This window comes from Dromiciops gliroides, chromosome 6 (assembly GCF_019393635.1).
Source record: "Dromiciops gliroides isolate mDroGli1 chromosome 6, mDroGli1.pri, whole genome shotgun sequence".
Classification (NCBI taxonomy): domain Eukaryota; kingdom Metazoa; phylum Chordata; class Mammalia; order Microbiotheria; family Microbiotheriidae; genus Dromiciops; species Dromiciops gliroides.
The window spans coordinates 189,927,406-189,940,432 of record NC_057866.1 but is presented as its reverse complement, the minus strand read 5'-3'; the positions used below and the strand labels follow the sequence as shown (position 1 = coordinate 189,940,432).

General features: G+C 38.9%; 1 protein-coding gene across 1 annotated transcript; it reads left to right on the top strand.

Moving 5' to 3' along the window:
- The first annotated feature begins 909 nt into the window (after positions 1-909).
- LOC122732172 (probable E3 ubiquitin-protein ligase TRIML1) lies at positions 910-6,231 on the top strand. The gene is made up of 4 exons (XM_043972304.1): positions 910-1,062; positions 2,055-2,285; positions 4,566-4,695; positions 5,690-6,231. Exons 1-4 carry the CDS (start codon positions 910-912, stop codon positions 6,229-6,231), a joined length of 1,056 nt encoding a protein of 351 aa, XP_043828239.1.
- The last annotated feature ends 6,796 nt before the right edge of the window (positions 6,232-13,027 follow it).

Here is a 13,027-nt window from a genome sequence, read left to right as displayed (position 1 = left end):
CTGTTGCCATATTAGATGATCAGAAATAAAATTACTCTGATCCTTTAAAATAAGATCAGTTATTCCTAAGTTACTCAATAAAGTAATACGTTTGGCCAAGCAGAGAATTTCTGTAATATTAAAGAGGAAGTAAAGATGTTTTCTACAGAAGATGGTGACCATTAAGTGTGGGGGAAGAGGTTGAAAAGGTGAGGATAAGAAATATTCAAAGTGAACCCCCATAATCTAGGTTCTTTGGAGGAAAGAGCTCACATTCAACACTGTGGGGGCAGGTAAGAGGGTGGGCATCAGCTTTCATGGGGACACTGGACCTGTACAAGACATTGCTATTTGGTCTCTTCAAGAGGAGTAGGGATGACACCCCATTGCAAGATAGGTTTAGTGGACACTGCTTTAGCCCACCATCTCTGAGATCTAGGACTCTTAGGTTCCCTGATTCTGTTTGAAGGCAGGCCTTATACTTGGGATCCTTAATGGATCTGCTCAGGATTTGTCATAGAAATAGAACCACCTTTGTTGCAGGCCCCCTATTGCCTCTGCCTTCTTTTATAATACAACTTGTACAAAACTTTTGCAATGCTGTGGATAGCATGATCATATCCTGGTCCAATTTTTCATTGATTCTTTCTCCACAAATGTAGGAACGTGGGTAGCAAAGGGCTAATTGAAAGCCTCAAGGAGCATCTCACTTGCTCAATATGTCTGGGTAACTTCATTGACCCAGTGACTGCCAAATGTGATCACATCTTTTGCACACAGTGTCTTCTCCAGTGCAGAAAGGGAGCTGATGCCACAGTCACCTGCCCAGACTGCAGAGGAATCATAAATTACAGCAATTTGATACCCAACAAGAGCCTGCAGAATCTGTCCATCTCTGGCAAAATGCTCAGGCCTCATTTACTGCACAACATGGTGGGCCTGACCACCTGTGATCAACATGGAGAAAAAGAGAAGCTCTTCTGTGAGGAAGACCAGAGACCCCTCTGTGAGTCTTGTTCATTAGCCCCAGAGCACAAGCATCATCATGTTCTTCCCATGGACAAGGCTGCTGAAAAGTGCAAGGTAAGAGTGTCTGTTCACTATTCTTCCATGCCAAGGGAGAAATTCTGCCTACTCATTCAATTCTCTTTGTGACCAGTAAAGGACACTGCCATATTGAGCACAAACCTCAACCTGCAATGCCCAAGGAAAATCCAAAGGCCTCATAACTATATGGATTCAAATCCAAATTCACACTTGGCCTTCCAAATTCTTCTGTTTCATTTTCTTTACCTAAAAATATTCTGAAAATTATAATAGTGCCATCCTCTCAGAGTCATTGTCAGCATCCAAGACTTAAAATGCTGTATTAGTGTGAATTATTATAATCTAATAATTCTCAATTGTTGTTATCAATTTCTTCTAAAAAAGAGTTTTGATAAGCCTCTGTTTTTCTTGCAGGACAAGCTCCAGGAGACACGGAATATCTTGCAGAGAAAAGAAGAGAAATTTAAAATTGCATTGAACAAAATAAAATGGAAAGAAGAATATTGTAAGGTCAGTGTTTATCTGTTTTCTTAGAGAAAATGTAAGAAGTACATTGTCCCTTTGAGGTCTTTTCAGAAGGAATAGTTAATGACAAAAATGGCAGGTAAATTCATGATCAAGGGATGAAATACCGTGTTACAATGGCAGGTGAACATTTTGATAGCCAACACCAGTGGAAGAACTTTGTTTTTATGTAAACTACTACAATATATTTATGAAGAAAAGGCTTCTGGACAGCATTTGGGTATTTTGAGGAAGAAAATATTCTCCAATATTTCTCTCTGTTATTGCCATCATAACCTACTCGTAAAGGAAAAAGAACCTCAAGAAATAGTTTACCTCAAAATTCCTGAAATAGGAGATGTGGACCTAGCAGTCATAAACCTGTGCCTGGTACTTGAGTTCATGAAGCCTCTTAGATATCTACTATTATTAGATTGCACAAACGTTTGCCACTCACCTCTTGGTGGACTTGCCTCTCATGGACTTTTCTCTTCTTTCACCTATCCTACTTTCTTTTGGCCCAGGTGGATGTAAAGACTTTTAAACAATCAGTTATATCTGAATATGAGAAAATGTACCAGTTCTTCCAGAATGAAGAAAATCAACACCTGCTGAGATTGGAAAGGGAATTCAGAAACAACATGGAAAAACTCAAGGAGAACAAGGAAAAAATATCACAACAAATCCAAAATCTGCAAAGAATGCTATTAGATGTGGAGGAGAATTTGGACAATGGTCCATTAGAAATGTCCCAGGTGAGTGTGTAAAAAAAATTATATATATATGTGTGTGTGTGTGTATATATACAGAGAGAGAGAGAGGTAGATAGATAGATTTATACAATTGCTTTAGAAATAAGGAACAGAAGTGACATGCCCTGTCACCCATGGAACACCAAGAAGAGGATCTCATGTCCATTTGGTAGAGTGGGTCAGTCCAGGCTTTTCACTGAATTCTCCAAATGCATTTTTCCCTTTCTGATGAACATCGCTGGGCATAAATCTGTTGTAGCCAGACAATGCAGAGCACAGGAATTCTCAAAGACCAGACCCTTCAGCATAAAAGTGTGTTATGATTTTCAATACCTGTCTTTTGTTGGGTGAAATTCAAATTTTCAATCACATGAACGTTCTTGTATCTCTTACTTCTCCCAGAAAGACCATATGCCTCATTCCTTCTTGAAAATGTTCTTAGGTAGATTGTCCCTTGACAGCCCTTTTCAGAAGGAATAGTTCATAATTCCATACTTTCAAATGGCAAAACATAATTTTTGAGCATGAGCAAACATGTTAAAAATGCAAACATTTAAGCATTTATAAAGTACCTACTATGTGCCACGTACTATATAGATAACACTAAAGAAGATGAAAGAGCCCGGGCTGATAAATAATTGTAATTTACTTGAAAATACATCAAGCAAGGTGAAAGGCAAAGCAGTTGGAATGAGGAAAAAGTAAAAGAGGATGGCAAAATTAAGTTTTATATTCAAGGAATTGAGGAAATTCCAGCTCTATGTTGCTGAGTTGAAAAGAGAGAGTAGAGTTCTGGCTTGCGAAATTTCCAGAGAACTTGCTCAAAAAATTTGAGAATCTCTTAATTGAGAGGTTTGCTTTTGCTTTGTGGGGCAAAATAGGAGGAGGCATATGAAATATGTGGAATGGATCAAGAAGAAAATGTCCTGGGCAGAAGAGAAGTTTGAAATCTATTTCCCAAGACATCTGTTTAACAGAGAATGTCTAACATTAGAGAAGTTTTAGGTAGGAAGTTACATGTCTATTCAAGTACTTTACTGTATGACTGAGGTATTAGAGTTGTTCTTCTAACTACAAGAGGGTAGATGGGTTCTATAAAAAACAGTAATGATTGTTACATAATTAAGGAGATTGGTGCTTTTGAGTTTCCACCTTGGCTGCCATATTATCTTATTTGTAAGTGACTGTCATTCTTTGAGTTAGGTTAATGAGATTATATGATACCAGTCCTATAGAGGACACTGAGCTCCAGACCAATTGAGAGGCTCTCCCAGGGTCATACATCTGGCATCAGAAGTGATGTCTAAGCTTCTGTCTTCAGGGCTCCATGTCCTATATCAAGCCATATTATCATCAGCAGAGATGTTTTCCAAAATAATTTTTTTCTACCTTTGGATGTGGTAAGTTCCCTGCCATGTGAAGCTTCTCAAAGGAGGCTTATTGACCATTTTTTCTGAAGTTCTCTACACATCCTTCTTGTATCTGTGATAGGTTGACCTAGTTGACCTCTGGGGTCTTTTCTAACACTAACGTTCCAGTCTTACCTCCCTCAAAAATAACCAGCACTGTATCTTTGTAGTGGTAGAGAGGTGTGGACAGATAATTTCTTAGGTTTTGGCAATTAACAGAAGGATCTTGAAGGTAAACCTCAGTTTGAGCTTATGGATTCTATTCAAATTTCATTTTTGTGAAGAGAAGACTATAGATCTTCAGTCTCAAATCCTGCCTTGCCATTTCATATTAAACAAAAAGGGTGACTACCAGTCTCCCAAAACCCCAAACCTTTTCCAACTTCCTCACTTGTTCTCTCATTCAGAGTAAATGAGATTTCTGCTTAAGGGAGGGAGCGAGAAGAGCATTGTAGAATGGCAATCCTCTCACACTGAAGTCATTTCTCCATCTTCAGGAGGCAGGCATAGGCATAAGGACAATCAAAGAGCAACCAAAGGCTAGTTATAAACAATTCTGCACAGACATAAATTGTGTGGATACGTCAATCACTCTGTAAAACTGTTCTAAGGGAGTGACAGATGTGGGGGGTGCTGTGTCTGTGTTGTATGAGAAAGAAAATATTGGAGAAACAAATTAAGAAGAAGAACACTAAATCTCTTTATTTTCTCCCCTCAGGTTATGAAAACCCCATTGGAAATGTAAGTCTCTACTCTCTGTTCAAGTAATGTGGAATCAGGGCGGGGGGGCAAATGTGATTTTTGATAGGGGCTATTTGGGATCTACTCTGCTGGAACACAGTTGATCCAGATAGGGCTCTGTTGCTCTGCCTAGAACAAATGTAGCCACGTGTGTCCTGTTTTTAGGAATGAGGAGCAGCTACTTGAAGAAATGAAGCTTGATTCCGCTACCTGGAACACCTACCCAATCACTGGATTGAGAGAAATGCTCATGACCTACCAGAGTAAGTTACACATATCACTCTCAATTAACATTTGAGAAATTCCCAGGACTCCCCATGTTCTTTGCAATGGATTTGTTCAGTGTGCTAGCATGCACAAATGGCCTCAGCCTCTGCTATCCGATAGGAACCATGTCCAGGTTTCCTGTTCTATATCTTGCCACTGGAGCCAGATGGCTCCTGAGGACAGTGAGGCTGATGACTTTGCACAGCCCTACCTCATTTAAATCCACTTCACTCCCAAGTCATGACATCTCCTTCCTGATATCATGGTCCTCTTTGAGAATGAAGGACATACAGAAGCTTTCCCAAATAGATTAAATCAACTTTCACAGGATTTACTCAGGTGTTTCAGTTGTATCTGTCTCTTTGTGACTCCATTGTAAGTGTTTTCTTGGCAAAAATGAAGGGATGAGTTTGCCATTTTTTTCTCCAGCTTATTTTACAGATGAGGAAACTGAGGCAAACATCAATAAGTGACTTCCCCAGGATCACCCAGCTAGTAAAGGTCTGAGACCAAATTTGTGCTCAGATCTTCCTGACTCCAAGCCTAATGCTCTAAGACTGTGCCACCCAGTATCCTATCCACTGTGCCAATGAGCTACTCTCACATGTATACTAAGGTGCTTGCTAGTTTTCCACTTTGGTAGCTCAACAAGCCTAAATTATCCTATTTATTTCACTCATTATCTCAGCTATTTTCTGAAATAGCTGGACCATATCACAGCTCTTCAAGCAGTAGTCATGTGCCTATAATGTCTCTTGCTTTTGCATACAATGGGACTGTGCCACTGGAAAGGTAAATTGATTGTCCAAGTATAGGTGTTGGGGGAAGACAATCTCCTCAAGAGTTCTTATATAACCCCAAATGAATTGTGACTTGAGTCTAATAGTGGGAGTTTGTTCAGGATTAGAGAGAACTATTTTTACTCTCTGTTTCTAACCTACAAGTTCTGCAACCCCAGGCTAATTATCCTTTTGTTTCCCTTTTCACTAGGAGATATAACTTTGGATGCCGAAACAGCCCATCCTCATCTCGTTGTGTCTGCAGATTTGAAGTATGTCAAGTGTGGAAGTGTCCCACAGGACCTTCTCGGCAATGAAGAAAGATCTGAGGATGTTTTCTTTGTATTGGGGGCCCAGACCTTTACCTCAGGCAAACACTATTGGGAAGTAGAGTGGGGAAATAATACAGAGTGGGAAGTGGGTGTCTGTAAAGTTTCAACTATCCAAAGTGGGAACCTCTCCATATTGCCTGAGGATGTAACTGCCCTAGAAGGCTTCAGATGTGTAAATGATTACTTCACCTATAAATTAAGAGATATCTTTATTGTGAGTGAGCCCATAGATAAGATGGGCATATTTCTTGATTATGAAAAGGGACATATAGCATTTTATGATGTTATAGAAAACACCCTTATCTATAGTCCCCCAGACATTATCTTTCATGGGACTCTCCACCCTTACTTTGCCCTTTCTGTTAATAATGAAGATGGGACCCTTGCATCACTTGGTATATGTCCCATGAGGAATGAGTGACAAGTAACTGGAAATAACTCTAAAAATGACTTTCTAGTCATATGAACCCTTGTTGAAATGGTCATTAAAGTTTTGTATGATTATCAAAAGCAATGAATATAAAGTCCATCTTGTTTGTACTTGGTATCAATATTAATGTGTTTCATTTATTGTCAAAATATTATTTTCCTATATCAAATGTAATTCAATGATACATACAAAATTTTTTTCTAAGAATTAATCATATTTTATATTTGTGTATAGCCATACATATATTCATATACATGTGCATACATATTTTTTCTATATAAGCACACAGATATGTATATGTGCTTATCATTCTTCATTTTCCATGGTTTATTCTTTTTTGAAAAGGGTTTTTATTTTATTTTTCTCACTTACATGTAAAAACAATTTTTAAAATTCATATTTTATCAATTTCAGTTCTGAATTCTGTCTCCCCTTTCTTTGAGTTTCAAATTCTCTCCCCTTTTTTGAGAAGGCAAGCATTTTGCTCTAGATTACACATGTGCAATTATACACAACATATTTCCATGTTAGCCATGTTACAAAAGCAAACAAATCAAAAAAGAAAACTGAAAATCTATGAATCAGTCCACATTCAGAGTCTTTTGGATATTTCTCTTGAGGTGGATAACATTTTTCATCATAAGTCCTTTGAAATTTTCTTGTCACATTGTATTGCTGAGAATAACAAAGTCATTCACTGATGATCATCATACAATATTGCTATTACTGTGGATGATGATCAGCCTCTGCTTGCTCTACTTTAGTTCATACCTGTAGGGGCCAAATTTTAACTGAGGAGGGTTAGTTAGGCTGCTCACCGCAATATAGGGCAAGGAAGGAAATTAACAGCCTCTTTCAAAAACAGAACAGGGTTTATTAACAAGAATGAACTTAAAAACAAAAGTAAGATTAGTAGAATTAAAGGAAAGGAAAAAAAAAAAGAATGGGGGAAGGAAAATACTATGTCCTGAATCACACCACCACCTGGGGCTCAGCAGAACATATGGCTGCATGCCACCTCTTTCCAGCTCCAATACAAAATGGCAAATCTCTTCCCTTCTCCTTACCAGCAACCACCTCTCTCACAAGAAACAGGGCAGTCACACACACAGCCTGTGTGTGTGCTGGCAGCCCTGATTGACAGAATTAACAGATGGTTGTAGAAGGGCCAGCCTCCCAGCTTCTACATGCTGAAGGTCACCTGACTGCCCTCACCTGGCTTCCCATCATTATAATTTGGACAGGCTCAAACAGGAGTCAGCGAGAGGTAGGTAGAGCACTGTGGGGAGTGCACTGGGGCTTGTAAATTACAATTAATTCTTTATATCCCTGTCTTGATAAAGCATAACAAAAAAAATTTAAATGATAAACAAAAATTCACTGAATTAAAAAAACTCCTTAGAACATAAATTTGGCCCAATGGAAAAAGAGATACAAAAACTAACTGAGAGGCAGCTAGGTGGCACAGTGGATAGAACACCTGCCCTGGAGTCAGGAGTACCTGAGTTCAAATCTGGCCTAAACAACTTAACACTTACTAGCTGTGTGACCCTGGGCAAGTCACTTAATCCCAATTGCCTCACTAAAGAAAACAAAAAACAAATAAAAAAACTAACTGAAAAAATAATTCCTTAAAAATTATAATAAGCTAATTAGAAGCTAATGACTGCATGAGACATCAAGAATCAATAAATAAATCAAAAGGATAAATAAATAGAAAAAAATGAAATATATTGATGGACAAATAACTGACCTGGAAAATAGGTCCAGGAGAGATAATCTAAGAAATATCAAATTACTTGAAAGGCATGATTTTTTAAAAAGAGCTTGGATATCATCTTTCAAGAAATTATCAGAAAACACTTTCCAGTTATCCTACAATTAGAGTGTATAATCAAAATTAAAAGAATCCACTTAGGGCCAGCTAGGTGGTGCAGTTGATTAAGCACCGGCCCTGGATTCAGGAGTACCTGAGTTCAAATCCGGCCTCAGACACTTGACACTCTCTGTGTGATTCTGGGCAAGTCACTTAACCCCAATTGCCTCCCCCACCCCCCAACAAAAGGAAATCGACTTTTCTTGGGGGCAGCTAGGTGGTGCAGTAGATAGAACATCAGCCTTGGATTCTGGAGTACCTGAGTTCAAATCTGGCCTCAGACACTGAACACTTACTAGCTATGTGACCCTGGGCAAGTCACTTAACCCCAATTGCCTCACCAAAAAAAAAAAAAAAAAAAGAATCCACTAATCACCTCCATAAAGAGATCTCAAAATAAAAGGTTCCAATAATATTCTAATGAAATTCCAGAAATCTTAGGTCAAGGAGAAAATAGTGAAAAACCCAGAAATAAATAATTCAAATATCGGAATTACATATAACTTAACAGCTTCTACATTAAAGGATCAGAGGGCTTAGAATATGATATTCTGGAAGGCAAAGGAGCATGAGTTACAACCAAGAACCAATTACCCAGCAAAAGTGAGACTATTTTTATTGGGTGGGTGGATATACAGGCAATGAAATAGAGGACTTTTAAGAATTCCTAATAAAAAGACCAGAGGTGAACAGAAAACATGATTGTCAAATACAAGATGCAAGAGAAGCTTGCAAAGGTACAAAGGAATGAGAAAATATATGGAATTCAAGGAGATTAAGCTGTTTGCATCCCTACACAGGAGCAGTTCAAAGGACTATACGTAGAAAGAAGGTGTGGTTATAAGCTGACTTTGATGAAATCAAAAGCAACCCTATCTCCCAAAAAGTAAATGGTCAGAAACAGGATTGCCTTAGTAGAAGAGAAAAGGGAGAGGTAGAATGGGGTAAATTATCTTACATAAAGAGATGCAAAAGATCTATTACCATGGACTGAAAAATGGGGGGTAAGAGAGGCATCACTTGAACCTTACTCTCATTGGAATTTGTTCAGAGGGAATAACACACATATTCAGAAAAGGGTATAGAAATCTATCTCAAGCTATAGGGAAGAAGGAGGGGAGGAGGACAATTAAAGGGGGAAACTAATAGAAAGAAGGACAGATTGTGGAGGGGCAGTGTTAGAAGCAAAACTTTGGTTGGCAGGGACAGGGGGAAAAAGACAGAGAGAGAACAATAAACAGTGAGGGGGGCAGGAAATTGAATGGAGGGAAATATACCATAATCAGAACTGTGGATGTGAATAAAATGAACTCAGCCATAATAAAATGGAAGAGCATACTATTAACTCTCTTTTCATAATTTTCTTCTATCACACTTATTTTTTCCCCAATTTTCTTTTGCCTCTCAAATGATTTTAAAATACCTTCTGAGATGTTCCAGGAATTCGTTTTGGGGGGATTCATGTTCAATAAATATTTTTCCTTGAGGTTTTTCATGTAGCTGTTTGATTTGGATGCCTTCCTCTGGATTTTTGTTTTGATCTTCCCCACTTTTTTTTTTGGGGGGGGGAGAGGCAATTGGGGTTAAAAAGTGACTTGCTCAGAGTCACACAGCTAGTAAGAGTTAAGTATCTGAGGCTGGATTTGAACTCAAGTCCTCCTGAATCCAGGGTCAGTGCTCTATCCACTGCAGCACCTAGCTGCCCCTTATTCATCTTTTCATTCACTTATTTGTTTGTTTAGCCACTCCTTTGTTTATTTATCTGCTTATTCACTCATTTATTTATTTGTTCATTCATTCATTAGTTTATCTATCTATCTATCTGTCTGTCTGTTTATTTATTTATTTGGCAGGACAATAAGAGTTAAGTGACTTATCCACAGTCACTCAGCTCGTAAGTGTCAAGTGTCTGAGTCTGGATTTGAACTCAGGTCCTCCTGAATCCAGGGCGGGTGCTTTATCCACTGTGCCACCAGGCTACCACAGGGCAGGTTCTGCTATAGGAATGAGCATCTCTCCCCCTAGAAGTTTCTGCTTTAGTGGAAGGGGAAGCAATCTGATAGCAACTAATGTCTAAATTATTTAGTATGGTTGAAATATGTTATATACAGCCACATTTGAAATCATCTGTAGTGGAATAGTTTAAATCAGGAATTATTTGTAATGTGTAAAAGTTGCAAAGAAAAAGATTTAAAAAAATACTAATGATCAAACAACACTGCCCTAAGAACAGCTTTAACTCTGGTAAATGAGCCACACCCTGTCAACTCTTCTAAGACCTGCTGCGTGTAAAAGCCTTGACAAAAAAGCAGGAGGTGGGGGGGGGGGGGGGAAGGCAGCTAGGCAGCTAACTCATTATCTGATAAGTTCCTAAGGTTTGGGTTGACCTCTCAGGTATTTAGAGAAAAGGAATAAAAAAATTTAAGCATAACTGGGAAACTCAGCAAGTTATCAAATGTACTTTGTGAATTAATGGAAAATAGTCTGTTTTCTTTTAAAGTGTTAAAAGTATTAGGCCTTCCAAAGTTAAAATGGACCATTTACTGTCTCATAAGGCAAAATGATCGACTTTCTATGTAAATATAGAGTAAAGCACATGCAACTAAAAAAAGAACACCTGATTAGTAATTAATTGGTTTTGTTTCAAGTTTTAAAAATCCCTAACATTTTATACCATAGTAGGTTTCTAAGATTTTTAATAGTGTATAGTTTGGTTACTGTTAAAAAGGAAATGGGGGGCAGGTAGGTGGCACAGTTGATAAAGCATTGGCCCTGGATTTAGGAGGACCTGAGTTCAAATCTGGCTTCAGACACTTGACATTTACTAGCTGTGTGATCCTGGGCAAGTCACTTAATCCTCATTGCCCCACAATTAAAAAAAAAAAAAGAAAGTAAATGAATGGTGGGAAGCTAGGTGGCACAATGGATAAAGCACAGGCCCTGGATTCAGGAAGACCTGAGTTCAAATCCAGCCTCAGACACTTGACATTTACTAGCTGTGTGACCCTGGGCAAGTCACTTAACCCTCATTGCCCAGCAAAACACAAAAGCAAAAACAAAAAAAATGTTGGGGGAGGAAAGACATTAAACAGAGTTCCTGTCACAATTACCCCCCCCCCAAAACAGCCAAAAAACATGCTCTGGAGTTGCAAAACACACAAAAAGAAAGGCTGAGATTATTTTCCAGATTAAAGGTGGTCTTGCTGGGTTGTGAGCAGATTCTAATCCTGCAATCATGCCAACACAGATCCCAGACATGCCACACCAGAGGAACTTAACCCCCCACCCCCCCACCCCCACCCAGAGCATCAAATCTTTGAATCACCAGCAGCACCAGCGTCTTCTAGAACTAAGCTTTAGTTTGGGTGAGAGGGCTGAACACCGGACCAGGGGAAAAGGGCAGGGGTGTCTGTGGAACCTAAGTAGGATTCCTGCTATCCCACCCCAGCAGGGAACCAGGAAGAAATCCTGAGGGACAGGACAGGTGGGGGAGGGGTACAGGCTTGTCAAAGCTAAGATCCACAGCACACATATTTCTGCTAGCTGGTTAATTAGCAAGTTGGCTTGAGGTTATCTTTGGACCAGAGAACAGGCCAGGCTTGAGAAAAACCTGCCCTCCCCCAAACCTAAACACCTGGGACCCTCTAAAGCTTGGGACAGTGTAGCTTGGAAATAGGGCTCCACTGTAAGAGGGAGTTAAAAGTCAAATAAAAGATGGCAAGATGAGCAAGCAAAGAAAGTTGAGAACTACTGAAATTTTCTTTAGCAACAAGGAAGATTGAGGTGCACTCTCAGAAAAGGATACCAACCTCAGAGCCTCTAAATCCAAAGCTTCTAAGAAAAATATCAATTGTTCTCAGGCCATGGAAGAGCTCAAAAGTGACTTGGAAGAAAAAGTAGGACAGATAGAAGCAAGATTTAGAGAGGTGCAGGAAAGAATGGAAAGAGAAATGAGAGCAATGCAGTAGAGTCATGAGAAAAAAGTCAACAGGTTGAAAAGCCAAATGGAAAAAGAGGTAAAAAAAGGTCTCTGGAGAAAATAATTGCCTAAGAATTAGGATTGAACAAATGGAAGCTAGTGACTTTATAAGAAACCAACCACAGTAAAGCAAATCCATATGAATAAAAGAATAGAGGGCAATGTGCAACATCTCCTTGGAAAAACAGCTGACCGAGAAAAGAGATGCAGGAGACTACCTGAAAACCATGACCAAAATAAGAGTTTAGATAGCATCTTCCAAGAGATTGTCAGGGAAAATTTTCCTGATATTCTAGAAGCAGAAGGCAAAATAGACATTGCAAGAATCCACCAATCAATTCCTGAAAGAGATCCCAAAAGGAAAACCTCCAGGAATAGCATAGCCAAATTCCAGAGCTCCCAGGTCAAGAAGAAAATATTTCAAGCAGCTAGAAAAAAGGAATTCAAATACTGTGGAGCTGCAGTAAGGATAAAACAAGATCTAGCAGCATATACATTAAAGGACAAGAGGGCATGGAATATGATATTCCAGAGGGCAAAGGAACTGGGACTACAGCCAAGAATCACATACCCAGCAAAACTGAGTATAATCTTTCAGGGGGAAAATGGGACTTCAATGAAAAAGAGGACGTTCAAGCATTCATGATGAAAAGACCTGAAATGAATAGAAAATTTGACTTTCAAAGACAAGACCTTGTAGAAGCATAAAAAGGTAAACAGGAAAAAGAAATCATGAGGGATATTCAAAGATTAAACTGTTTACATTCCTACATGGGAAGATAATACTTCTAACTCATAAGAACTTTCTCAGTAAGGAAGATACAGAGGACACAGGACTGAACTGAATATGAAGGGATGATATTGTTTTTGTTTGTTCATCCTTGTTCTTTGTTGGGCAAACAGTGTGGGATGTCTTATGTTTGGGGCTGGAT